We start from the raw sequence: 27835 nt of genomic DNA, 5'->3' as shown, positions 1-27835 counted from the left end.
ATATTTTCATCTTCCCACTTCTCACTATTTTGTTCATGGCAATTTCTCATATGGGTCATGCTCAAAATTTTGATATTTCTCCAGCACCTACTCCTACAAGTGATGCTCAGAGTCTTGATCAAGTAATTGCTTATTTTCTTATGTTGGTGGCGCTGGTGATTACATACATGCTTCATTGATATATATTTTTTACTATTGATGTTTGTAGAAGAAAATTCCAGAATATTTTTGTATATGTAATTATTATTGATGAAATTTAGTATTAATAATATTCTTTGATACATTTCCTTCTTGTGCTTTCAAACGTTCATAAGTTCAACTTTACATTCTTTTCCAAACGCGTGAGATTGCTAGGTCAAAAGAAAACGTGTAAATCTTAGCTAAAGCTTCTATATTCATGTCACGTTATCGATAAAAAGAAGAAAAAAATTGTAATAGGTTATTTTGTTCTGAGTGGCCTACCACATCTGAAGAAAAAATAATAATAAGGTCGGCCACATCACATAACTCTAGAATGGTGAAATTAAAAAATGAACTCCTTTAGGTCTTGGATGGCGTTTAGGGGATAGGTCGAAGACAAGGGCGTGGCATGATCCTTGGATTGGTGATGAAGAACGGGATTATGTTATTTGTCCTATGATTATGGGAACGGAGGACTTCCTGGTAAACGATATAATTGACCAAAATACACATGCGTGGAAGCAGGGCCGTCCTTGAGGGGGTGCAAACAGCTCTACTGAGCTAGGCCTCCAAATTTTGGGGGCCCAAATGTTTTTTTTTTTTTTGTATACTGCATACAAAAACATAATATATAGAAATAGCGCGATAGATATTTCACAATTGTTCTCTTGTCCCAGTGGTATAAATGAGTGTTTTCCATGCGCAGGTCAAGTGTTTTCAACACCCAGGATTTCTCTGTTTTCTTTTATGCTTTCTTTTAAATTTCTTCTCTGTTTTTTGTTTTCTTCTAAATTTCTTCTCAGTTTCTTCTGTTTTTTTTTTTTTGATTAATTTTTCTTTTCCTTTTCTTCTTCTTTCTTTTCTTCTCTGTTTTATGTTTTCTTTTAACTTCTCTGTTTTATGTTTTCTTTTAAATTTCTTCTCTGTTTTTTTTTTGATTAATTTTTCTTTTCCTTTTCTTCTTCTTTCTTTGATTGATTTTTCTTTTCCTTTTCTTAGTTTTTCTTCTTTGATTAATTTTTCTATCCCTTTTTTCTCTTTTCCTTTTTTTCTTTTATTAAATTTTTAATTTGAGTCTCGTCTATCATGAATACTCTATTCAATTCAACCAAATTCTCCTTAACATATTAGATTCTACATTTACAAATAAAAAAACAATATTTTTTTTAGAGCATTACTTGTAATTTTTCGTCCATACTTATCGTATAAAATAGTAAAGCTCTAATTCTCTAACAACAAACATCATAATTTTTTTAAAGAACAAACATTATAATTATTCTCTCAAATAAAACATTATAAACCTTTTATTTTTACATGTGTGCAAATTAACTAGGGAAATTAAAACAACCTAGAAGATTGATAAAGATATTAGCTTGAAGTTGTATTTTTATTTTTACGGATCTTATTTTCAATTTAAATAGATGATTGCTCTTTTAAAAAAAATTATATTTTTATTTTATTAGGGGCCTATTTTTTATTGAGAGCCGAGCCTCCAAATATATAGGGACGGCCCTGCGTGGAAGACAAACGTGATCAACGTACATCATGTTTAATAGTGATGTGGAAGACAAACTCAAGGTGTCCAGTGTAGTGATCGTTACATGATGTGTGAGAAGTCGTATGAAAATGATTGACATTTTTTTTAGGTGTGTTGAGTTGGAAGCAATGTAAGAAGTAGCAGGTCTTTCGCATTTTATCCAGGAGAACTTGGAAACTAAGGATGGTTTTGTATATCTTTTTCCAGTTATTAAAGCAATTATCTCCTCAATAACTCATTATTTTCGTCATGACTTTGTGGTGCATTTGGAAGAGAATGAATGGTAAGCTTTAAAATAACATTGATACTAATCAACGCATCCCAATTCAAATGGCTTGAGATGTACTGCTTTGATGAAGTAAGTCCTTGACAATAAAGAGCGAAGAGAACTAGGCAAGCAACGTAGCACTACGATAACAAGTAAAGACCGAGGCAGATGGCCAAGAAGTTCGGCAAAGGGACAGGTAAAATGTAATATTGATGAAAAAATCTTTAAGGAACAAGGTTGTTAAGGTGTGTAGATGTGTCTTAGAGGGGAGAAAGAAGAGTACATAAATGCAAATACAACTTGGTACAAGGGTTTTCCACGACCTCATGAGACTGAAGCAATGGGGTTAAAGGAAGCAATAAGAGGCTTGGTAATTTGGGTTTATCTAAGATGCCTATTAAACTTGATTGTAATCAAGTGGTTGACAACATTTCTAGCAATCTCAATACCAATTCCATGTTTTTTTTTTTTGGTAGTGGCCGGGGTTTGAACCCCGGACCTTGCATATTTTATGCATTGTCCCAACCAGCTGAGCTAAGCTCACGAGGACCAACCAATTCCATGTTTGAATCAATTCTTGATATTTGCAAAGATTTACTTAAATTTTTCCAAAACTTTAAAATAAGTGTCGTTATGAAACAAATAAATAAGCTTGTTCATTTGTAAGCTAAGGCTTCATTATCGTATGTTAATTTCTACATTCATGATTATATGTCATCTTATATTGAGAGCATTGTTATTAATGAAATAAGTTGTATTTGTTTCTGTAAAAAAAAAAAAAAAAAACTCTTTTATTTGTGCATTTACAATTTGCGGAGGACACTTTTTTATTGGGAGAAAAAAGTCTAGCGAATGTTAGAGCATTGAAAGCAGTCCTCATTCTTTTCAAGGTGATTTCAGAACTGAAGGCAAATTTTCACAAAAGTATGTTGGTTGAAGTTAATGCTGTTGAGTCTTGGATGTTAGTGGGATCTTTGGTAATGAATTGTAGAATGGGTAGGATCCCTTTTTTGTATCTTGGTCTTCCTATTGGTGGAGACCCACGAAGGTTTAATTTCTAGAATTATGTGGTGGATTGTATGATCCCTTTTTTGTATCTTGGTCTTCCTATTGGTGGAGACCCACGAAGGTTTAATTTCTAGAATTATGTGGTGGATTGTATGAAAAGTAGACTGATTGGGTGGACATCTTTGGTGTTAGAGTTTGTGGCACATCTTTGGTGTTTGGTTTGATGTTATGGTAGAGTCTATGGCAGATCTCTGGTGTTTGGTCCAACGGTGTGGGTTCTATTGATCTCTTATGATATTAATAGCTATCGAGATAAATATGCAAAATTAATATTTCCTTCGGTCCTTATTATAAGAAACAATTTACTTTTTAGATTCATTGTGTAACTGATGTATCTGAAAAATATATCTTGAATTTAGGAGGTTTTTGATTCAAATTTCGCTAATGTCGTTCGAAGGAGATAAATATCAATTCATTTGTAAATGTTATTTGAATCTAAGATATGTTTCTGACTTTAAATCAGGTACCATTCTCTAATCCTAAATTTTTATAAGAGAAAAAACACTATAAGTGTTAAAATCCTTAAACAGAAATTACTCCTATATGCAATAATTTTCTAGAATTAACAATATGAAAAGTGTTTCTAGAAAACTTTTTTCTTTTTTACAATTGATTTTTGAAAACTTAAGAGTTCAATGATGTCAGCACCCAAGTCAACGAGTCGCACCAACCGTGTCGAAATAGCTCTTTGTTTCTTTGAAATTTCTTAGACGCCACATTTTACTTTCCTTCTTTCTCTACCTATAAATACAACTTTTCCCTTCATTCAAGCTCAAATCAAAATTCATAATCAAATACATATTCTTTAACTTTAAGATTTTCTTAGCTCCTCATAGTTGAGTTATTCAAATTTTCCATCATCTTCTAGCTTCTTTTTCCCAAGAAAATAATGAAGACAATGAATATTTTCATCTTCCCACTTCTTACTATTTTGTTCTTGGCAATTTCTCACATGGGTCATGCTCAGAATTTTGATATTTCTCCAGCACCTACTCCTACTAGTGATGCTCAGATTCTGGATCAAGGAATTGCTTATTCTCTTATGTTGGTGGCGCTGGTGATTACATACATGCTTCATTGATTATTTTCTATTAATTTTTGTATATGTAATTATTATGGATGAAATTTAGTATATTGATAATATTCTTTGATACATATCCTTCTTATGCTTTCATGGTGATTTCGATTTTCGACTTTCCATTTACTCTATCCCTCAAAGCAAAATATAAATATAAATAAAATAAAACTTTCCAATTTTTTTCTCTCAGAAAAAAAAAAAACTTTCCAATTTTTCTAGACGCGTGAGATGGGGTCCATAGAAAACGTGTAAAAAAAAGGAGGGAAAAGGGGGTTAGCCTCTGTTTGGTTACCCGTTTGCGCATCCCAAACTCACGTTTAGACCCTTAAACGTGATTTTTCTCTTTTACTGGCATGTTTGGTTTCCTATCCAATAATTGATTCTGCCTTCTAGAATCAATTCTACAAGAAGCCAGAAATCCTAGCTTCTACATTCAGCCCCAAATCAATTCACTATTTTTTGTCAGTTTGCCTTTTCAGAATTCTTTTTATTCCTTCACTGCCCTTATTAACAACCATGAAAGTCTCCTACCACTTTCAAAACTTCAACGAGAGAGATTGAAGGCCTTTATTATGTCTTGGATCTACTCTAGGAAACTGCTAAAGATAACTGTTTGTATTGCTATTGATTTCGTTGAATCTGGTTAAATGAGGGAAACTACAATCGCCTCAGGAATTCAAGTTGTTACTATAAAATTCAACTAACAACATCTTTGCCTCAGGATGTGGTTAGATTTTTGACAATTATTTGAAGGAGGGAAGAGTTTAGACAAAAAAAAAAACTACAATCAAAGCTCCTACCATTTTGGTCTATGTTTAACATATTGCCTGATGAATTCTTTGATGTTTCTAGCTACTAAGTCCAGAATTGAGATTACTGGTTTTCGGTCCAATTTTTAGTGTTTGTTCGTTGAAGGAAATTTTCTTACCTTGGAGATGTTTGATATAATGTTTCACAAGCATATGGCAGTAGATGGAAATTGTATTAGGCCCTTTTTAGTAATTTATACATCCAAAATCAATTTTAATTCAAACTATCCAAACAACATTTTTGACATGAATCACTTTTACTTTAAAGTTATCCAAACATAAATCACTTTACTGTAAACTCACTTTTAACTAAAATCAATTTTACAAAATCAATTCTTTCAAAATCAATTTTCGTCACCGCAGAACCAATAATGTTTCTTTCATCATGTCACGTTCTAGATTAATTTTTCCAACATTTTTTTTTTTTTGGAAAAATAGCATATAGCTTTTCATTAGAAATCAATGTGGAAATACAAGAAGGTACAACATTAAAAACATGGAGATTAGTTAAGAAAGTCGTCTCTCGTGCAACGGTGTGAACGACCTTATTCACTTGCCTCCGACTAAACTCAACCTTAAAGTTTGGAAAATTAGCTTGACAACGTCTTCTGCAATCCTCTATCATTGCACCAAATTCGAAAATGTCATTGTGGCCTCAATTGTAGTAATCTACAACCTTTTTGAATCTAGTTCAAAGTCCACATTCATAATTTGTAAGTCTCGCACCCAATGTAAGGCATGTGAAAGTCCCAAAGCTTCACCAATGTCCGTTGCCCGCACCGGATTCGACCACATTGTTTTTGCCTTAATAAAATTACCATTTTCATCTCGAATGCACAAACCAAAACAACACAATTTAAAGCCGCCAAAAATGATGCGTCTACATTACACTTCAGCCTGCTACTTGCCGGTTTCTGCCACGACACTTGAGCGCAACAACTGTACCCGCAGTTACTACATGTTAGTGGCGGAGCCAGGAATTGTGTAGAGCCTGGGCAAAATATTTTGCCAAATATTTTCAGAATATATATTAAACAGTTTTAGGATACTAACAAAATTGTGGATTGGTGCAGTGGTTTATTTTGTTGAATCTAACATGGAGAACGGTGGTTCAAGTCCCCATAGGAACTCATTTTTTGAATAGCATGGATCAAACCCATGCCCTCTGCGTGTTAGGGAGCTCACCAATCCACTACAGCGCGCATGTAACATTTGATAAATTATGGATAAGATGATAATTATAGGTAACTTGGGGGCTGCAGACCTGCAGTGGCTCCTATGGGTCTCCTAAGCGATCCGCCACTGAGCCCGGGCTAGTGCCCAGGTTAGCTGGGGGTGGCTCCGCCCCTGTGTTCAACATTATGCATACCAGCTGCATTTGTACGCTCTAGAACAGTTTGGCAAGTTTCAGTTGTGTTTTGCCAAACAAGCATGGTACGACTCTTCCATAAGCTCTACAAAATCGTACAAAAAATTTGAGCTTAATTTTTCCAACATTTTAATATTTCTTTTTGGATTTCAGGGTTAATAATGTTTCTCGCTCTAGATTAATTTTTCCAACATCTTAAAATTTCTTTTTCGATTTTTTTTTTTGAAATGGCAAATCTTTTTGGATTTATTAACAAGTGTCTTACAATACGTACTTGATAAATAATAAGAAGTTCAAAAATAGTAGAATTTTATTTTGAAACCGACATATTTAGGGTCTTGATTAAAGTAACGGTAGCAACGACAATAATGTTACGATACACGCTGCCAAAACCTAGCATTGATAAACCGAAATGATAATCACAACTACGTATGATAGCGGTCTCTTTGGTAAGGACTCGACCGCATATTATGAGTATGTTTGGTAAGACAAAATTTTGAGCTTATAGTTTATACCTTATTTTTATAAATTCATTTGACTAAAAAAATCTTATTTGATAACCACCATGTAAGGATGCTGAAGTATGAAATAAAGAAAATAAAGAAGATGGGATAGTTTTCTCCGTGAGTGGAGAGGACTCTTAGTTTTTTCTGAATTCAAATCATTGTCTTTATTTCAGCGTCCCTTCAATACATATAAGATAATTATTTGACAATTGTGGATTGTACTGCCTCTAACTGCCTTATCCTACAACTGTCTATACAAAGGACTACAAAGCATAAAGAATATTCTATTAGATCTTATTGACTAGGCAAAACTGCTACCCGAGAATATTAAGGAGTCACATAGTCATTCCTCCACTTGGGCCTAACCCGGTTCCTTGTGGACCTTAGACGAGGCTCTTTGTCCCAATTGGGCTGATCAACTCCTTCATCTTCAGTTGGGTCCATTACATCCCTCCCCCATCAAGAAGGACCTTGTCCTCAAGGTGCAGGCGAGGATAAGACTGCTTCAGCTCTTAGAAAAACTCCCAAGTAACGTCTTCTGGAAATGTTCTACTCCATTGTATGAAGACCTTAGTTTGAGAGGGATCTGCCCCGCGTTGCCAGTTCAGAATTGTAACCGGCTGAATGAGAGGCTGGTTGTTCTTATCATCTAGAGGCAGCTCCAAGGGTGGTGTGGAGTCACCTAAGCAAGGCTTCAACTTCGAAACATGGAAAACTGGATGAATCTTGTTGGTAGGTGGCAGTTGAAGCTCAAATGCGACGTCCCCTATAGTGTTAATTATCTTAAAAGGACCATAGTAACGCTGAGCTAGTTTGTGAACTCTATGACCTGCCACTGAAGTTTGCCTATAAGGCCTTATTTTCACAAAAACAGAATCTCTTTTCTTGAAACTGTGTGGGATTCTTTGTTTGTCTGCATACAACTTCATAGTTTGTTGTGCCTTGCTGAGCTTTTTCCACAATTTCTCCAGAATTGCAGTGCGGTTGGTGAGTTCTGAATCCACAGCTTCAATATGACTAGTTCCAGCAATATACATGAGCAGTGAGGGTGGTGGCTTGCCATAGACTGCTTGGAAAGGAATGACACCAGTGGCACTGTGAATGGAAGAGTTGTAATGCCATTCGGCCCAATGAATGTAGTGACCCCATTCTTTTGGTTTCGTATGGACAAAGCAACGAAGGTATTGCTGCAATGCCTTGTTGACGATTTCGGTTTGACCGTCGCTTTATGGATGGTACGCAGTGGACATCCGGAGTTTTGTACCATTTAATCGAAACAAATCTCGCCAGAATTTGCTAATGAAGATGGGGTCTCTGTCCGAGACAATACTCTTAGGCATTCCATGTAATTTGCAGACCATTTTAGCAAATAAATCAGCTACCTTTACGGCGGTGAAATTTGTTGGAAGAGTGCCGAAATGAGCTGCTTTGGAGAGGCGGTCAACTACCACAAAGATGACTGTGTTGTTTTGGTATGAAGGCAGCCCTGTTATGAAATCCAAGGAAACATCTTCCCACACTCCTTGTGGAATTGGTAGAGGTTGAAGAAGACCATAAGGGGCGTGTGTGGGGTGTTTGGTTATCTGGCAAGTCTGACAATTGTTAACGAAGGCAGTGACATCAGCCTTCATGCCATGCCAATATACGTTCTCCTTGAGTCGGCCCCATGTCTTTTGTATTCCACTATGACCTCCAATTTGTGAAGCATGAAACTCTTCCAATAGGGTCTGTTTGAAAGGAGAGGAGGGTGGAATATAGAGCTTACCCTTAAAGAAAACCAAATCATTGATAATTTCAAAGTTGGGATGAGCTGCCGGGTCTTGAGAAATTTCTTGAACCATAGCTTGTAATTCAACATCATTTTTGAAAGAGTCGGAAAGTTGGGCTAAGAAATCCCAATGAGGAACAATAATTAGCAAACATTGAGGTGCAGTCGTATGTATTCGCGAAAGGGCGTCTGCCACGCAGTTTTGGGCACCCGGTTTATATACTATTTCATAGGAATAGCCTAACAACTTTGCGAGATAAAATTGCTGCTCCGGAGTTTGAATAATTTGTGTCATTAATTCTCTCAATGAAAGCACCAAATGTAAGGATGCTGAAGTATGAAATAAAGAAAATAAAGAAGATGGGATAGTTTTCTCCGTGAGTGGAGAGGACTCTTAGTTTTTTCTGAATTCAAACCATTGCCTTTATTTCAGTGTCCCTTCAATACATATAAGATAATTATTTGACAATTGTGGATTGTACTGCCTCTAACTGCCTTATCCTACAGCTGTCTATACAAAGGACTACAAAGCATAAGGAATATTCTATTAGGTCTTATTGACTAGGCAAAGCCGATACCCTAGAATATTAAGGAGTCACATAATCATTCCTCCACTTGGGCCTAACCCAGTTCCTTGTGGACCTTAGACGAGGCTCTTTGTCCCAATTGGGTTGTTCAGCTCCCTCATCTTCAGTTGGGTCCATTACACACCACTTTGTCACAAGCTTATTGTTTATTTTTACTAGCTTATAGCCTTTTTTGATTAGCTAACCCAAATAGCTTATATCTTATCATCATTTATCTCAATTTTATCCTTGTTATCTTAATTAGAAAAATTAATATTCATTAAGTATAATCAAAAAATTTAAGCGCTTTGAAATTGTTGTAAAAGAAAAGCGATATAATGAATTGAAGTCTTAATATGAGCACGCCAAAGTTTGAACATGCAAACATCACCATTTGATTTTGTTATTTCCATGGCAATGTATTCAGGAGAGTGGCAAGTGTCATTTGATTTGGATAAGAATTTAATATATTGCTCATGCCGTAAGTTTAAGAGCTTTGGTATTTTTGTTGTCACTATTTAAAAGTATTTATTCATATGGATGTTAAATCAGTGTCCGAACACTCTATCTTGAAGAGGTGGACAAGGATAACAAGAAATGGAGATTTACTCACTATTGGTGTTAGTGATGTGGTAGAAGACATGGATTTCTCCCCAACACAATGCTATAAGGATATGTGTCCCCGCTTTATCACGATAGTCATTGAAGCATGTAGAAGTCCAGAAACATTCATGTTTCTTAGCATAGTTGCTGATGAATTAGATAAGCAAATAAATGCAAGTTTCAAAATAATCAAGTAGGCATTGCTCAAGTGAATGAGTTCTTTAGTAAAGTTAAAGAGATAAAAACAATTATAATAAAAGATTAATACAGGGCTTTGATTATAAGTCATTAATATATAATATCATATCAATAATAGGTGACCACATCTCTCAAATGACAACTTATAATCCAACCTCTGTATCAATTGCAAAATTTGAAGACACTTTGACGTATATAAACTCTATCATACTACATTTTTGTATCCATGTGGGACCATTTTATTGCCCCTTTCCTTGGTTCTTTAAGCTTTAGAAGAAGAAACATAAAACAATAATGCAGTAGTAGCTCATAATCAAATTGTAACCAAACATTTAACAACTGCCTTTTAGAAGTTGTACTCTTAAGTTTATGCTAATTTTATAGAACGCTTACCATATCATAATCATAATTATGTTTTTTTAAAGAATAATGCTAATTATGTTAAGGGTGGTACTAACTTGTGTCCTTAAGGTACATGTTAAGAAACCTAAAAATAAGAAATATTTTCTAAAATTCCGTGCATCTAATTCATTAAAAAGTTAAAGATTAAATGTAATGCACACAAGTTAGCATTTCCCTATGTTAATTGCTTAATGATTAAATGATTTTGTCTTCTATGTAGAAAACTGATGAAACTTTGGGTCAATTTGGTGTCACAAGTTTCACTAGTTTATTGATGATGGTAAGTTGTGATTGATGATTCACTTTTTACCAAGAATGATGATTCACTTTCATACTCATATTTATAGTATTAATTACTTGTGTTTCACAAATGATATAGGAACAACTTAATTTAGTTTCCGACACCGATATGATTCCAACAAATATAATTAACTTTCTTAAACTATTATCGGTGTCGAGGTATCATTGTATGTATCGGTGTACATGCTTCATTGCGTATGTATCATTCATACTAGTAGATGTCTCAAATCTTGGCAATGGAGTAGCCTCAATGGTGGATCCAGTGCAAGACCTTTGCATTCATAGTCTCTCTAATTATATGGAAGCAAGCTAGCATAAAAAATTAATTTCAGATCACACTCTTTTAATTGTTTAGAAAGTCTTGATAGTTCGTTTTTGTCAGTCATCGGAGAGAGTTCGAACAACACACACTTTAGTAGAATGAATCAATCATCTGATTTTTCTTTCTCATCAATCACAGCCAATACATACACAAACTTCATCTTCAGCTTAACTAACAGTAACAGATTTCGATCAATTTACCGTCTGTTATCATGTTGTGTCCTAGCAGTTTTCAGTCTAGATTGGACCAAATACACCTCCGATGGACTGATTGAGTTGTCGGTCCGATTTTTATTACATCATTAGTTAGTATTTACAAGCACCAGAATCAAATCAGTCATGTGTAAAAATGTGATTAAGACAACTACTATAACCATAACTAGATGAGGGTTCAAATTTCACAACATCTTTGGGTTCCCAAAGAAATCTAATAATGAACTAAAAATGCCAAGTTAATAACTAACCGTGCAAGCGAAAAGAACAACAAACAACAAATGTCATTTAACTGAAAGTCTGAAACACATAGATGCATTTAACTAGTAGTGGAAAATGTACATATTTGAAGAAGAAATCAACAAAAAAGGAAACAAATGGTCCATAATGCAGATAATTGTAAACACACTATTGAAAGACCTTCGAGAGTCGAGAAAGGTGGCCAGCCAGGCGGCAATGTTAGGTTGTTGATGGGGCGATGGCCCATTCAACTCCGATAGTGGCTTTGATATGTTTGGGGGGGATAGTTCGATCGAGTTTGTGAATAGCACGCTGAGCATCATCCCTGTTTTCAAAGTAAACAAAGCCAAAGCTACCGGTGACGCCAGTGTGAGGACAACGAGCAACCTTGGCATTGATCACATTACCATAAGGCTGGAAAAGATTAAGCAAATCAGCGTCGTTTATTTCGCGGATGAGGTTGGTAACAAGAACAACAAAATTCTTGCTATCAGAGGCAGTTTTCATCACCTCCTCCACATAAGGTTCGATGGATGTTAATACATAATATCGATACTTCCCAATGAACATTGGAAATTTAAAATCTGTGCGTTCGCACTCAGAATCGCTGTCGTGATTACAACCACAAGGTAATGCTACAATGTCGGAATCTGTATATACATACAGATAGAGAGATAGAACAACCACCAATATTAGGGTTTATAATAAAATTAGGGTTTACAATAGAAAAAACAGGAAATCGAGATCTCACATTCGTCGTCGGATAATTCCAGATACATCGCTTTAAGGTAGATGTGGGGGCGTTCGTCGTCGTTAAAGACGTCGTATTCTATCTCCTTGCTGACGACTTCCTCCATGTCGCTGTCGCTGTCTTCCTCCTCGTCGAACTTGTGTTTTCCCATAACCTTCCCGAGGGCATTTTCGTCTCCACACGGTGACTTCACCGGTTCGCTATCAATCACCGCCATTTTTTCAACCTTTTCTTATCTAGGAATAGGATTGATTGGGTTATTTGGATGGAAATTGGAACCCTAGTTTTTTTGTTTTCGTGCGTTTCAAGCTTTGTGGAGTGGAATCCTTGATTGATAACTGTTTTGTTTTCGTTATTTGGGCTTCTGGGCCATATTTTTTCCATCTTATACTTACTGCGAACCATCTTCTCTCTACACCCCCCTTCAGCATTTTTTTTTTAATTTCGGAAGTTTATTTTTAGATATATTGCATTTTCACTAAGACTATTTTTAGACGTCACATATATTTCATGTTAAGAAAGTTTTTAAAGTTCCTTACAATCTCTATCCAATACCCCTTTCTTAGCTTCTCTAATTTTTCACCATATATCAAATAGTGTCTCTAAGAAGAATTTTAATTTTGAACATATCAACAACAAAGTAGTCCTTTTCAACAAGAATTCAATCAAAAGTTATTTGGAAATCTATTTTGAAAAATAATTTTCATCAACCAAAGTTTTTACTATTTGAGTCAGGATCAAATCGGTCTCTTTAAGATGTTTCGTGACACTGTCTAAAATTGTACAAGGAAGACAATCAGCCAAGCCGTCTTCAGGATAAAACAAGTCTAGCTACAATTGTGTGATTAACTACCGTTCCGTAGAAAACTGTTTGAATTACACCCTCAAATATGACTATTATGACCACTCAAATTTAATATTAAAATCACTATATTATGATACTATGACCACTCTATTATGTTATTGCGATCATTCAATTATGGTACTACCCATAATATAACATTTAACTTCTCCAAAACTATTGATATGGTATTGTGGCCATTTAAATATAATGTTACCACTAAAATTTTATTTTGTAAATGACGTATTTATTTAGCGTCTTGAAAATTTAAAAATTAACTTTTTTTACTTCACATAAAACTTATAAATTTTTATTTTAGATTTTAACAAATGTGCTTAATGTATTACTACCATACCTCTTTCTTAAATTATGAATCATCGAAAAAATAGTCTCTCTTTTATCCTGATTTTCTTGTCCACTCGTTTGGTCAAGAATACCTCCAACACATTTTTTTTCTTTCTTTTCTCAACAAACATACCACCATTACAATGAACTAGATTGTTGTAAGAAAATAATGCAGTTAGACACCTCTTTTAATCTCGGCAGAGGATTTTGGGAGCTTTACATTTGAGAAATGATATTTGTACAATCACGTTTTAAAAATTTATGTGATAATTTTCACTTTCATAATCACATTATATTTTTATTTTTTCTTTCTATTGATTTGGTTTTCGTATCGATGCATATTTTCTTTATGAATTTACGAATAGTTGTTTAAATAAGACACATCTTTACATTTTAATCGTTCATTTCAAGTTGAATTGTCCAAATCAATTACTGTTTCGCAGGGTACTACGTGAAACCCAAGTCTCCATGGCAACCACCAACTTCTTCAAGTTGTTGTGCCTTTTTTCTCATCCACAAGCAATTTTTTATTATTATTAATATTTTTTATTTTGATCCCACATCTCGCTTATTAAGTAATTACATTATTATTTGTCAAAAAAAAAAAGTAATTACATTATTATGTGACCTAGTAATTTATGGCGTTGGATATATCTATGTTTTCCTAATGTGGGGTAGTTTCCCCCACACTATTTTGTTAAGTTTGTGTAGTTAAACTTTTTTAGCACGGATAATGTAAACTTTTTTAGCACATTCATTCAATTAATAACTATATATATATATATATATATATATATATATATATATATATATATTTGAAAAGATATTATATAAAATAATCTATAAATGTGACACAATGGTTGTGATTTGATTGAATGAATGTGTAAAAAAAATCGTTATCGTGCTTAGATTTTTTGCATAGCTAATTATGAGACATTTTTCCCCATTAAATATAGTGTCTTGCTTCCGCTAAATCGAAATTAAACCATTAAATAAGTTCCTCTCTTATTATATAGAGATGATTTTCCGAATAATTGTTTTGTCACATGTTGAAAACATGAATAAAAAATAGATTGTAGATATTAGCAAAAATAGAAGAGGGTTGTTGTGACATAGTAAAAGCTACCGCCATAAAAGTTAATTCATGGTGGATCGTTGGTGCAATCCAATATCCAATTTACTCCTCAAGATTAACACAACTTCATGCAGAAAATGTCCACTCGATGTCAGATCATGTTAGAGCTTCATAAACACTACCCATAATAATTGAGAATAGAATAAAAAACAATGAATTTGGTTTCCAACCACACTTTGCTCGTCCTATTCATATTAGCTAGGCTAAAGCAAGTTATTTGAGTAAGTTACTCAATCTATAACTCTTACATGTGAAAAAAAAAAACGATTTGCAACCGATTCTCCAACGTAAATTCATAAGTGATATACAACGGTAGAAACTTCGTCCTTTAAAAAAAACGGTAGAAATTTTGTATCCATAATATAATTCTAGGGTTACGAAAATTTTGTATCCATAATATACTAGTAACCAAAAAAAGAAAACAAAGCATGTCAAAACTGAAGTAACAGTAGCGATGACAATAATGTTACGGTACATGCTGCCAATAATTTAGCATTGATAAACTGCAATGATAGTAAAGGAAAGGTAACATCAGTTATTAATTCCACACTAATTGGAGAGTTACGTGCTAATGCAAAATCAAGTTGATAAAATACTCACATTATTAATGATTGATTATGAAAACATAATGTGAGTATTTTATCAGTTGGAACTAATAGAGAGATAAAATAAAAACATAATGTGAGTATGAAAGATAAAGTTGTCATAAAAATTGTCAAAAAATTGTTGTTCAAATATCATTTCTCGTTGAAATGATTGATTGAAATTTGGCCTGCTAACGGGAAAGGCTATTATCAGTTGGAACTGTAGTCTTGGGTAACCCGTGTGGCTGTGAGCAATTGATACGTTAAGTTGTTGGTTTTGTACTAAAACCAGAGATGCTTTATTATTAAGGGTTAAATATGTTTGTAGTCCTTATATTTTAACGGACTTCGAAGAATAGTCCCTACATTTCAAAAAATATTTTTAAAATCCCTACATTTTTTCTCCGTTAACAAAATTGATCCCTGCCGTCTCTTATCCTCCTAGTCAGCAAACGGAATGGTATTTGGGCATGTAGTGTGGACCTCATTAAATGACATGTAAAGCCACATGAACATTTTAAATATTGTGGTTGCCAATTTTATTGTTTTTATATCTTAAAACATATTTTTCTCATTTAATTGACACAAAAACTCTTCTTATTCAACTGCAGTGCTCTTTTTATTTTTTCAACCCAATGCAGGAATAAAAAAAATAAAAAAGAAGAAAGAGATGAATAGAGTTCTTCTACCCAAACATACATCCAGAAAACTAGAAAAAACAGAACCCATACAATAGGAGTTGAATACAGCTACATGGTAGAAAAACAATATACCCACTTAACAGCAAAAAGTTGATACCGTTTCCACCCTCCTAAAAAACGATTTTCTCAATAAATTTCTAGTCATCCATTTGATTAGATTAGATCTATTTTTTGGTTGCTGATTTTCTCAAATCCAAACCCAGAAATAAGAAACAGAACCTAGAAAATCATGAACCCTCAAACCCATAAAATCTAGAAGATGAGGAAGGAACCATCATCTCTTTGGCAGAGAAGATCTAGAAAATGAAGCAAAATCAAAAGCAACCCCCAAACTCAATTTCATGATCTCTCTGCCCAACTATAATGACCCGCAAATCAGACTTTGAAAAATGAATCCTTGTTGATGAATGGTAAAAGAAGAGGTTGTTGCTGGAATTAAATGGGGTGATGAATGTGGGTAGATTAGATAAAAAATAAGATGCAAAATCTAGAATAAGGTGTTTGATATTGGGAATTTAGGGATTCAATCATCTTTGTAATGGGTTTGATATGGTCGGGTTGTGTTTCACCCATATTTTTCAGTCCAACCCGTTTAAGAAGTAAAAACAAACAAAAAAAAATGCCACATCACCAATCTGTTTGTTGACTGTGTAAAAATTGACGGTAAGGACTAATTTCGTAAACGGAAGCAAAATGTAGGGATTTTAAAAACATTTTATGAAATGTAAGGACTATTCTTCAAAGTTCGTCAAAATGTAGGGACTAAAAACATATTTAACCCTATTATTAATGATTTTTCTATCTCTTACCAATTTTAATTCAATCAAATAAATAAAGTAGTGACATACTGTATATAGAGCATTGTTTTTTTTTTTTTTAGGTTATACAAAAATTTGATGCACTGTCAACAATTTATAGTAATAGTTTGTTTGAGAAGTGAAGACATTTCTCTAAAGTTAAATCTTATTGACACTCTCATATACTTTAATTGTTTGAAGTGAAGCCCTAAATCTTGTATGTTCAGGGTCGACCTAATGCATTTTTAGCCTACAGCGAGTTTTAAATGGAGGCTTTCAAAGTGTATTTAAAGAGAATAACATAAAAATTAAGAATTATTGTCATAGGATATCTCAATTGAAAGTAATTTTATTCGAGGTGAGTCGGATATTATATATGGATATATCTCTAAGTTGACATTAAAACCCTAGTTTCTCGTATTTTGAGAGTCTAACCTCTCTAGCTAGACTCAACTCCATTGGTGCAAGAACTTTTTTTAAAAAATTAATCACTAATATATGTTAAGAATAATATACATTATTTAAAAATATTGTTGGCCCTTACAATAGAAAAATAATATAGAATTTTAAAAAAATATAAAATGCTTTTTAAATTTAACAAACTTTGATCACACATTTTTTATCTTAATTGATGTATTTTCAAAAACTAACATCAAATTAATAGAAATCTGAAGAGAAAAAGAATTGAAGTTATAGATAAATCAATAAAAAAGCTAACCTTAAAATTGAACTTACAACATGAATTACTTTTCTGAAATCAACTAAATTTATGGTCGAAGTAGCAATATAATATGGTGAGTGCTGAGTGCCAATTACTACATTCACACACATTACATTATGTGTGGAGAAGTGCTGAGTGCCATTGGACAAGTGAGTTTTTTTTTTTTTTTTTTTGTCAAGTAGCCTAATTACTACATTCACACACATTATGTGTGGAGAAGTGCAGAATCCGGGGTTCGAACCCTGACCCTGCACAAATTATCTCTGGTAGCTATCAACTGAGCTACACTTATGGGACTTGGACAAGTGAGTTCTAACTAATTAAAACAATATTCAAGTTTGATTCACATGGATCATCTTCATTTCAAATCGTCTTCATTTCTTTTATTTAGAGAGATAAAAACACAATAAAATTTGAAAATAATTAATGATGGTGAGACCGATTTCAAATCTTAAGTTATCTCTTACTTAAGATTTATAAGACGCCAATATTTACTCCTCCTTCTTTCCCTACCTATAAATACTAGTACCAACTAGATCGTCTACCCGTGCTGCCGCAAGGGTCATATATAGTTAAAAACACAACTCAATGATATGCGATATACTAACAAAATTACCTATGAAAGATATGAGATGCTCCAACAATAACACCAAAAAATGGATGTTCTAATAACTGAAAAGGGTTTTAATAAGTTCATTCTTTTGATAATTCAACTTAGCCAATTAGCAGAAAAATAATTAAAAGGAATTATCTAGAGGTTATAGCAATGAGGCCAAGCACTCAAATATCATATAAATATATTGACCACATCCTAAATTAAACATGGCTTAATAAAATGTAATTGGCACTCAGCAGAATTTTCATTAACATAGTAATACAAATAAATGGTCATAGTAATAAACAACAAAAACGATAGGGAGGATTTTGAAATAACATGATATTGATACCGAGACTTTGGATCTTGTTCCTGTGATCTAAAAGAACTTAGAAGTTGTTAGAGGAGTAGGTAAGATGATATGAAATATCATATGATGCACTTGAATGAAGAGCTACTAATGAAGCATAAAGCCAAAAACACAATGAGTAATCTTCATCAACACTTCATGTCTTCCCTTTTCAGCCCCCACCCCATTTTTAATCACTGCTATAGTATCAGCCCCTTGAATTGTTGTAAGACGGTGAGCCACCACCACAGTAGTTCTGTTCACACTCACTCTATCTAGAGCCTCTTGAACTAAACGCTTTGACTCAACATCAAGTGTCCTTATCGCCTCATCAAGCAAAAGTATTTTGGGGTTTTTCAGCATGGCTCTTGCAATAGCAATATGCTGCTTCTGTCCTCATGATAGTTGTGTGCCTCTTTCCCCGACAGAGGTGTCATCACCATTTGGAAGAGAACTTATGAAGTTGTGCGCATTGGATGTGTTAGCTGCTGCAATTATTTCATCCTCCGGAGCACCTCCTTCTTTGCCATAAGCTATGTTGGCACGGATGCTTTCATTGAAAAGAATAGGCTCTTGACTAACCAAACCCATTTGATGTCTCAACCAGCTTAGTCTGAAAGTTTTTATATCCACTCCATCTAGTAATACATGTTCAGAATTAGGATTATAAAATCTCTTTAAGAGACTTATAACTGATGATTTTTATATACACAAATGACCTAAAAGACTACAATTACGTTTGTTGAACACAAAATGTCAAAAATAATCACAACATTATAGGTATATTTTTATCAAATCTTATGGAAAATAAAAGAAAATTTACGATCAGCCTTACCATAAACCATATATCTGGTTTTCCTAGATGAATTTCACCACAATTATTTTAGATTGTGTCTCAATGAACCTGCATCAAACACTATTCAAGAGCTAATGTTAATAAAATATAGAACAAAAACTTAGTATGATCAAGCTTAAAGCTTTTCACATGCATCTTTTTCTCACGTACACACACCCCGTTGTGGATATTTTTGTGAATTTATTAAATAAAATATGGCATTCACTATCTCTCCGCTGCACATTGTTTGGTCAACTATCCATCATCGAACTCAACAACTATGTACCATGATCTGAAACATGTTAAACCAAACAAAAAATTCGAAAAGTTAGCAACAGCAAAGAAGAAGAAATTGCTAATAGGTACGAACTAAAAATATGATTAAGGATTTGAATAATAAGAACTAACATAAAACAATACCATAAGAAGCAACTTTCTAGCTTTTTTATTTTTACTTTACCTTCAAAATATTGTGTTAAGAAAGTGATTTACCCTCTTCTCTAGCATTCCACATGATTTAGCATCGATAGCATGTCTGAAGCAGCGTTTAGAATAACTCTTTCCACATTGGATCCTGCAAATGCAATTGAAGTTCATATTCTGTTCCACATCAAAATTGCAAGAAATAAGTTCAGAAAAATATAACAATAACCTTATGAGTTATGAGTAGCTTCAAAAGCAGAAATTCAAAAGAGACATTAAGATATAAAATGGAGATCAGGCAAATTGTTTTCCCTTGATTTTAGAAATTTATCACACAGAAGATAAATTCAAAATTCAATTGAGTTAAAAAGTAAATGTTTCAAAAAGCTAAAGTGGTGGTAGAAATTTGCAAATGAGAGGGAAAATGAGAGAGGGAGTACCTAACACTGATGTAACACGTTCCATTCTATGTTTCTGCTCTAATCCTATTCCATTTCATTCCATACTTCTTACCTCAACGGACAAAATCGAATTGTCGCCGAAAGGGAGAAGAAGGTGAAAGTGAAAAGATGAGCAATACGCTTTTGCAACAGTGTGATTGAAGTGGAAGAAATAGTCACAAGAAAGGGGGGGTTTGAATTGTGACCCTTTTAAAATTTAGTCCTGCAACTTAAATAAGTATATATACTCAAGAAGGTTCTTGGTAAATGTTAGTCTAACAAGATTAAAGTATTAGATATATAACAATTGATTTATACACGACCAGAATGTTCTGGATTAAATAAACCTTAAATGATTAAATAGTTTTGTCAAGGACCAGAATGTTCTGGAGAATGATTATATAAGTAGAATGAGAAAAATGATATTTAAGATAAAATGTGAAAACTATTTTGTCAAGGACCAGAATGTTCTGGATAGAGTAAGGTTAAATAATTAAGCAGTTTTACTAAGGACCAGAATGTTCTGGATAACAGTTATGAGATTAATTATTTAAACTGAATGATAAAATAATATTATGGTTAATTAAGGACCAGAGAACTCTGGATAAATATAACGAAGTTATAATTAATTATTAAGCTGCATGATAAAACAATATTAATGGTTATTTAAGGACCAGAGAATTCTGGATTAATTTTGTTGTGATTAATTAGGACCAGAATATTCTGGAGATAAATAAATATTAATGCGTGTGATGGTGTGTGCATATCGTGTAAAAATAAAAGATAGAGAGAGAGGGAGAGAGAAAGAAGAATAACACATGAGAGTTATCCTGGTTCACCAAACCCGGCTACTTCTAGTCCCCACACTTCGTGTGAGATTATCCACTATAGTATTCAGTTGGTAGAAACTTCTAACCAACACTATAAGGTCTTGATCACACCAGATCAGTCCGTAACCCCTGTATTATCAACCTCAGCAGGCTTCTACAATTCTTTGCTTTCGCACAAGAAAGGTTGGAACTTTTCTATCTCAAACTATTAAGCCCAATAGACTTGAGACTTAGCTCTTTACACTTTGTATGATGGAAGATTTTAGATCACGTCTCAAAACAAAAGAGACTTTTACAAACACAAACTCAAATAGATATCTCAAACAAAAGAGATATAGAGAATAAATATAGTGATGATTATGGAGTTTGCTTAGTGTTTGTTGAAGAGAATGATCGAGAGAATGTTCTTGCTTTGAGAGAGAGGGTTATCAAAGCTTTACATTTCAAACTCTTGCTCTAAACCTCCAATGACCTCTTCTATTTATAGAGCACGAATAGCCTTTGAGGACAGGTCACAAAAGAGCTGTTTGAATCCATTTCAAACTAAAAAATGAGCTCCAAATGTTGCTTGGGGAACAAGTGTGCAAGCTGTCTTCAGAGAACGTTCTCAAGAACGTTTTTTCAGTGTCAACCAAAACTTGGGCATGAAGCAACACGTTTTTGCAAGGTGTCTATGAGCTGTTTGCCTTCTTTTAGAAACTTGGAGGCCACTTGAGATGATGTATTCTTGATGTCATTGTATGATGTCATAGAGTGACTCCTTTGATGATGTCATGTGAAAATATCATTTGAAGAAACTTTCCTTAATGGACCTTTTTCCATTCATTCCTTAATGGGTCGAAAATCTCATGTGGCCTAATCAGATTTTATTCCTTTGTAGTCTTGTGGTCCATGTGCACATACACTCTAGATTTGCTACACCTTTAAATGCCATTTTAAGGAATCTTGATCCCTTATGATTTTGATCCTTCTTTTGGTGGGACAAAGAGAATAACCATTATTCTTGACCTTTAATTCTGCACACTCTTGTTCATTAATTAATAGATCATATTTGTCCTTTGTTTTGATGAAGATGCTTTGTTATCTTTGTGAAGTCAGAACGTTCTCGAGAACATTCTCACTGAAACATTCTCACAAAAAACATTAGTAGATAACAAGATAATAAATGTAAATATGTATTATATTTTAAAAACATCAAGTGAGGATGTTCTCTTCACAATGTATGACCAGAATGTTGTTTGTAAGAACATGATAAACCTTTCTTAAAGTAAAAATTTCTTTGATTGATTATTATTCTCCCAAATCATATCTTGAAAAATGATGGAAGATTCTTAGATCATCATAAATCTTATGATAGAATCTTCATGCATTTTATCATGAATTTTCTTCCTTGATAATTCTCCAATTGATGAATGACTTAATGAATAATTCATTCATGGATTGGTTTCTCTTTAGAGTTGATTCTAATCATTTCGATGAAGGAATAAGAATAATTTCAAGTGTAATAATCATCTTCATCATGAGAACATTCTTTTCATCAAAGTTGATAATGTTCTCTTTTATATGAGAAGACAATATCTTCTTGGCCAATTAACCTTGAATTATTTTGTCTGGTGATGTGATTTTTCTCATAATTCCTCTCAGTGATTTCACACAATGTTTCTTGCCCATTGAGTATCTTTGAGATGTTTTAGTTTAGGCATGCATGTAATCATGAAGGTACATTCATTCATTCTCTTGAATGAAACTTTTGTGCCTTTTCCTTAAACTCTTTTAGAAACTATTTGAAGATCATTTCTTTCAAATATTATCCTTTTATTCGTCGAATCTTTAAGGCTTTGTTGAAAACCATGTGGTGACGAGGATGAGTCAAATAATCATAAAATTCATCTTCTTGTTGAATCTATAATCAACACTCTTTTGATTCAAACAATATTGTTTTTATATCATCTTTGAGCTTGTGATGCTACTGTTTTGGTATTCTTTTATCCAGTATATATATGCACTTGTAAGAGACTTATTTCTTGTCTACTTCTCTGAAAAGACTAAAGTGCAAACATCAGTAGATCACTATTCATAAAACTTAGCGTTTTATTCCATAAGGTTTGTTATCATTAAAACATTCATCAAAAAGATTTTTGGTTCAACAATCTCCCCCTTTTTGATGATGACAAACCTTTTGAATAAATCTTAAGTTTTATGGATGTGTATAATAAGAAATGTAAGAATGTTCATAGATTTGAAATTAAGCTCCCCCTAAACACGTGCAAGAGTTTAATTCTTATCATTCTAATTAAGCTCCCCCTAAATATATGCAAGAGGTTAATTGTTTACATTCTTCATTGATTAAATTCATCTTGGAGTTTTCTCTCCATCCTATGATACTCTCCCATCACATATATCTCTCCCCCTTTTGGCATCTATCAAAAAGTATTGGGTATGATATAAAAAAAATGAAGGACAGACGTGGGAAGAAACAATAAAAAGATATTTCACATAAGAGTCATGTTTTATTGTGAAGTCATATTCTCCTATCAAACTTAATTAAGCACATGTCATGATTAATATGTATTTCAGTTATCATTTCATAAATAATGACAATTATGACTACTTTGTCATGTTCAACAATTTTTGAAATAGAGAGAAAATAAGTCATTTAGTGGAAGCGATAAAATCAGAGTCATTTGACACAATGTCAAAAAAATAAATTCTCTCTTAAAATATTGAGTTCTTTAAATGATAAATCTATAGAAGAGTATTTGCTCATTCTGATATAAATCAATCACATGTAATTCACAAGAATTTAAAAGACACACAAGTTCTCAATCAAGTATATGATTAATTTATTTGTAAATGTGCAAGTGTGAGTTCTCTTAGATACCTATCTTTCAAGTTATCATGCATACTCTAAACACATGAGATGAGTTTGAAGAGAAGTATTTATGCAACATATTTATGCACAAACATATACAAATATGTCATTGATGTTTATATCACTATTTTTGTTTCCAAATTTTGCAAGTGTAACAAGGTAGACATTCAACAATGATTAAAAAAAAAAATTCATGCCAAAAATATGTTCAATATTAGTTTAAGAACAAAATGTGTAAATCCCTTTTTAGATCACTTTTGAATTTATTAACAAGTCAAACAGATTATTCTCTTGTTTAACAATAATATGATTATTATTTTATTTTTGTTGAAATCCTTTCAACGATAAAACTCAATTAGAATATTCATAGTGAAAGACATTGAATATGATTTTTAGATAAGACATATCATAAATCAATTCATGAATATACATATTTAAATATCATACTTTTGTAAGAACAACATATGATTTGTATTTTACTTATCAAAAGCATGATATTTTGATATTTTTCTTGTATTGAATCTCAAGTCTATCATGCATTATGATTAAGAGACTAACTCATTTACTTTTAGAGTATTCATGTCATGATCAAGAATAAGCATACATCAAGACATTGACATATATAGAAAGATATTGATCAATAATGCAATCCATATATATATATTTAAAACATTGTCAAACTGAAGTTACACAAGTGTTAATTCTTTTGGCTTTTACATGCAAAATTTTAATTGATCATTGTGACGAGAACATTCTCGATACTTTAAAAAGTTCAAGAACAAAAGAACAATTGGTGTGTTTCTTTTGAAAATATTTCAGAGATAAATCCTAAATTAGGATCCATTTAAAAACATGATTGGAGAATGAAATTTTCATAATTCATATTAAAATATTTGTAAAATTCATATTCAACATATATCACTTGAGAATCAAGAAATGAATATATTAACGAAATATACAATTTCATAAACACCATCAAATTTCAGACCATTATGAAATATACAATTAAAATATTTTTATGATCCAATTCTAAGGTCTATCATTACATGTCATTTAGGAACCAATTTTTCAATGAACCATTAAAAATGAAAATGATGCAAGTTGGATTTTATGACAATAACTTACGTAGAAATGTATTTTAAGAACATAAAAATAATTTCATTTAAGAATGTCAAGAGATGAATTTCGTCAAAATGCTGTTGAAACATTTAATATTCATCAAGATATTCCATAAGAGATGAGTGTGAAAATAAAGAGTATTATGCAAAAGTTGTTCTTGACACAACACCAACTCCTTGTTCAATTTAGAACGCACAAATTCATATTAAATGCATTCTTAACATGTCTTCGTCAAACATAAAACATAATGCAACAATTTAAATCATCAAATATGATTTATAAAGATATTTATGGATATCATATCTTTATGAAAGGAGTAGAAACAATAATGAAAGATTTATTGCATTTAGGCTAGGAATTAGACTTATGCATATATTAGACATCACAAAAATTAATTCATACAATTAAGATTTGAAGTCACACCTATTTTGAAATAATTTTATCGTGCATTTCTAAGAGTATCCAATCATTCATAACATAACATTGCATATCAATTTGCAAGTATTATAAAGTTTATAAATGAGTGTACCTTTTTGGATGACTTTTCTTTGAGATTCAATGAGAATGACATGTTTTTCTTTCTCATACCTTTTCCTTTTTGGATGGAGAGTTTCAAGCATCAATAAGCATAACCATTTGAAGCAGGTTGAACATTAGTAGCTTTATCTTCTTCTCTATCTTTAGAATAATCAACTTTCTCATGTCATAAGAATAATTTTTGTTTTACTCTTTCTAATGTAAGCTCTTTCAAATAGATTTTTTAGAACTTGATCATTTAATCATGACTTAGGATCAACCTTGATAAGTTTTGGATAAAATAAAGTGAAAAACACAAAGATGCATTGTTCATGGGTTTTCTCCAAAAGTATTACAAAAAAAAACTATGAAAGGTTTTTGAACAAGATAAATCATGTCAAAAATTATTTTCTTCAAACAATGATTTGAACGATGATTTTTTCAAATATTTTGATGATCATTCCTTATAGAAATGATATTGAAGTTCAAGCAAATTTTAAATAATAATCACATATTAAAAATCCATAAGATATGTGGTTTTGACATGATTATTCATTTTTAGATGAGATCTGCAACAATGTTGCTTCCCATTCATAGGTTCTATAGATTGAATAAGTTGGACGGTGAATGTTCTTCATAAGTGAATTTGCTACTTTTGCTTGTTAGATAAAAAATAAAACAACAAAGGACAAGCAATTTAATTATGTTACCACATGTCACTTTAAAGGGTGCTTCATGATAAATAAAAAATGACTTGATTATGATGTATGTAATTCGTGAGAGATAATTACTAATGATACATCATTGCATATTTTACACTAATTTTGAAGATAGTGGTGAAGCTAGCTTTTAGCCATTTTTGTCAGTTTATCCCTCATCAGATGTTGAAAAATTTCAAGGTATATTTTAACCTTCCTCCTATTTTTTTTACTAAGTGTACCATAACCATATTTAACTATTAATGATTTAAAAGAAATTAAGTTTGGTTGGACGTTTGTTCAAAACAAACACTTAACAATAATATCTTGGAACTTTACTTCCAAAATATATCACAAGTTAATTAGACTCAAACCTTCACAAATAAATATGTAGGAGCATGTACTGCTTGAAAAAAATGATGCAGTAGTGTATTAGCATCAAGTATGAATATGGCGGTAAAGATTAGTTCAAGTTCATAAGCATATTTAATTATTATTTTTATTTTAAACATACAAAGATTTAAATAAGAAACAGTATATAAAAAAAAGTTCAAAGTTATGTAAAAAAATGACTTGCTATACTAAAGACAAAACCTTTAACGTTAGTACATATGAAAAGAAGTTCAAAAAGAAGTATATATGACTTTGTCCAAAAAGATGAATGCACTTCTTAAAGAAAATTAAGATGCTTCTGGTTTTTCCCAAAACTAAAAACATAATACTACTGTTAAAATGCAATTTCCATTTTTAGTTAAAAGAATAATAACTGGACTATATTGACTTCCAGTTTGGAATTTACCTGTACTTACCATGTGTATATGTTTATAACAACTTTAGAGAATGATGCGAAGGAGGAATCATTCATCAAAGTGGGTTGTGGCTTTCATTGGGATGTATAAATTTTTAAACGAGACAAACTCATTTATTATTTTTAGAAATGCCTTACCTTTTTCTTTAAAATAAAAAAATTCATTTCCTATATTTTTGTATGTGTTTGTGCAGCAAGTATCAATCACAAGTCTGCAATGATATGACATACCTTGGCCCTTACCAATTTTTTTTGTTATCATGTGATGTTTCAGCCTCATGATCAACATTATGATCATCATATTAGATTCATCATTCAAATTTGTTTCACTGTTCAAGATTAACTCAACATAATCTTAAAAAGTTGCAGAATCGTCGTTTTGATCTCCAAACATATTTTTTGAAGTTTTGATCTCCAAACATATTTTTGAAAACTAATTGTCTAAGAGTCAAAGCTTTTCTTTAGAATGTTGGAAGACCTTCCTGCATTTCAATTTGATAATGATTTTGGTACCCAGAATGATTTGGGTCCTTGGAGGTTAGTGTTTATCTTCTTGAGAGAATTTTTCTTATGATCACATTCTCTTGATTCAAAATAATCAGGTTTGTTTATAAGAAGAACATTCCCTTTTATCAATCTCAACCTTTCGACACTATTGTATTTTAGTGTGAAAAGATGTTTCAAATTCTTTTTATGAAAAGACTTTTCAAATCTAATCTCTTTAAGTATTTTCTTATGATAACAAAATGATTCAAGATGACCAGATTTGTTACAAAAGGAACATTTTATTCTAACCTTCTCAACCTTTTGAGAGCATTCTGATCTAAAATAAAATATATTTTTAAAATGACATTTTTTATCATATTTCTTTTTGTAAAAGCATATAGATTCATAATGTCCAATCCTTTGCCAAAATGCACATTTTTCATTAGTCTTCTCAGTTTTCTTTGGTATAAAAAATTTTGATAAATCTTTTGATTTTGAGAAGTTATGAATCCTAAACCAGCTTTGTCGAATATTCCTACTTGAGATCCCATGATATTTTGAGA

The 27835-nt window shown here is 32.3% G+C and overlaps 1 protein-coding gene, 1 long non-coding RNA gene and 1 pseudogene across 3 annotated transcripts; 1 reads left to right on the top strand and 2 right to left on the bottom strand.

The window, feature by feature from the left end:
* The first annotated feature begins 1699 nt into the window (after window positions 1-1699).
* LOC146918365 (uncharacterized) lies at window positions 1700-3367 on the top strand. Its single transcript, XR_015016166.1, has 2 exons — window positions 1700-3033; window positions 3115-3367. It is a non-coding gene; the product is annotated as an uncharacterized LOC146918365 (long non-coding RNA).
* Window positions 3368-11451: 8084 nt separating this feature from the next.
* Window positions 11452-12508, bottom strand: LOC146918364 (uncharacterized). Its single transcript, XM_085720023.1, has 2 exons — window positions 12178-12508; window positions 11452-12076 (listed from the first exon to the last, which is right to left on the bottom strand). The coding sequence occupies exons 1-2, from the start codon at window positions 12392-12394 to the stop codon at window positions 11646-11648; spliced, it is 648 nt and encodes a 215-aa protein (XP_085576149.1). The 5' UTR covers window positions 12395-12508; the 3' UTR covers window positions 11452-11645.
* A 5605-nt stretch (window positions 12509-18113) lies between these two features.
* On the bottom strand, window positions 18114-19675 carry LOC146918363 (ABC transporter B family member 9-like; annotated as a pseudogene). Its single transcript, XR_015016165.1, has 4 exons — window positions 19541-19675; window positions 19258-19372; window positions 19081-19161; window positions 18114-18883 (listed from the first exon to the last, which is right to left on the bottom strand). The product of XR_015016165.1 is annotated as an ABC transporter B family member 9-like (transcript).
* Window positions 19676-27835: the final 8160 nt, after the last annotated feature.

This window comes from Medicago sativa, chromosome 6, assembly GCF_051527215.1.
Source record: "Medicago sativa cultivar Bolivia chromosome 6, Bolivia_mono, whole genome shotgun sequence".
Lineage (NCBI taxonomy): Eukaryota > Viridiplantae > Streptophyta > Magnoliopsida > Fabales > Fabaceae > Medicago > Medicago sativa.
This window is presented reverse-complemented; position numbering and strand designations above follow the sequence as displayed.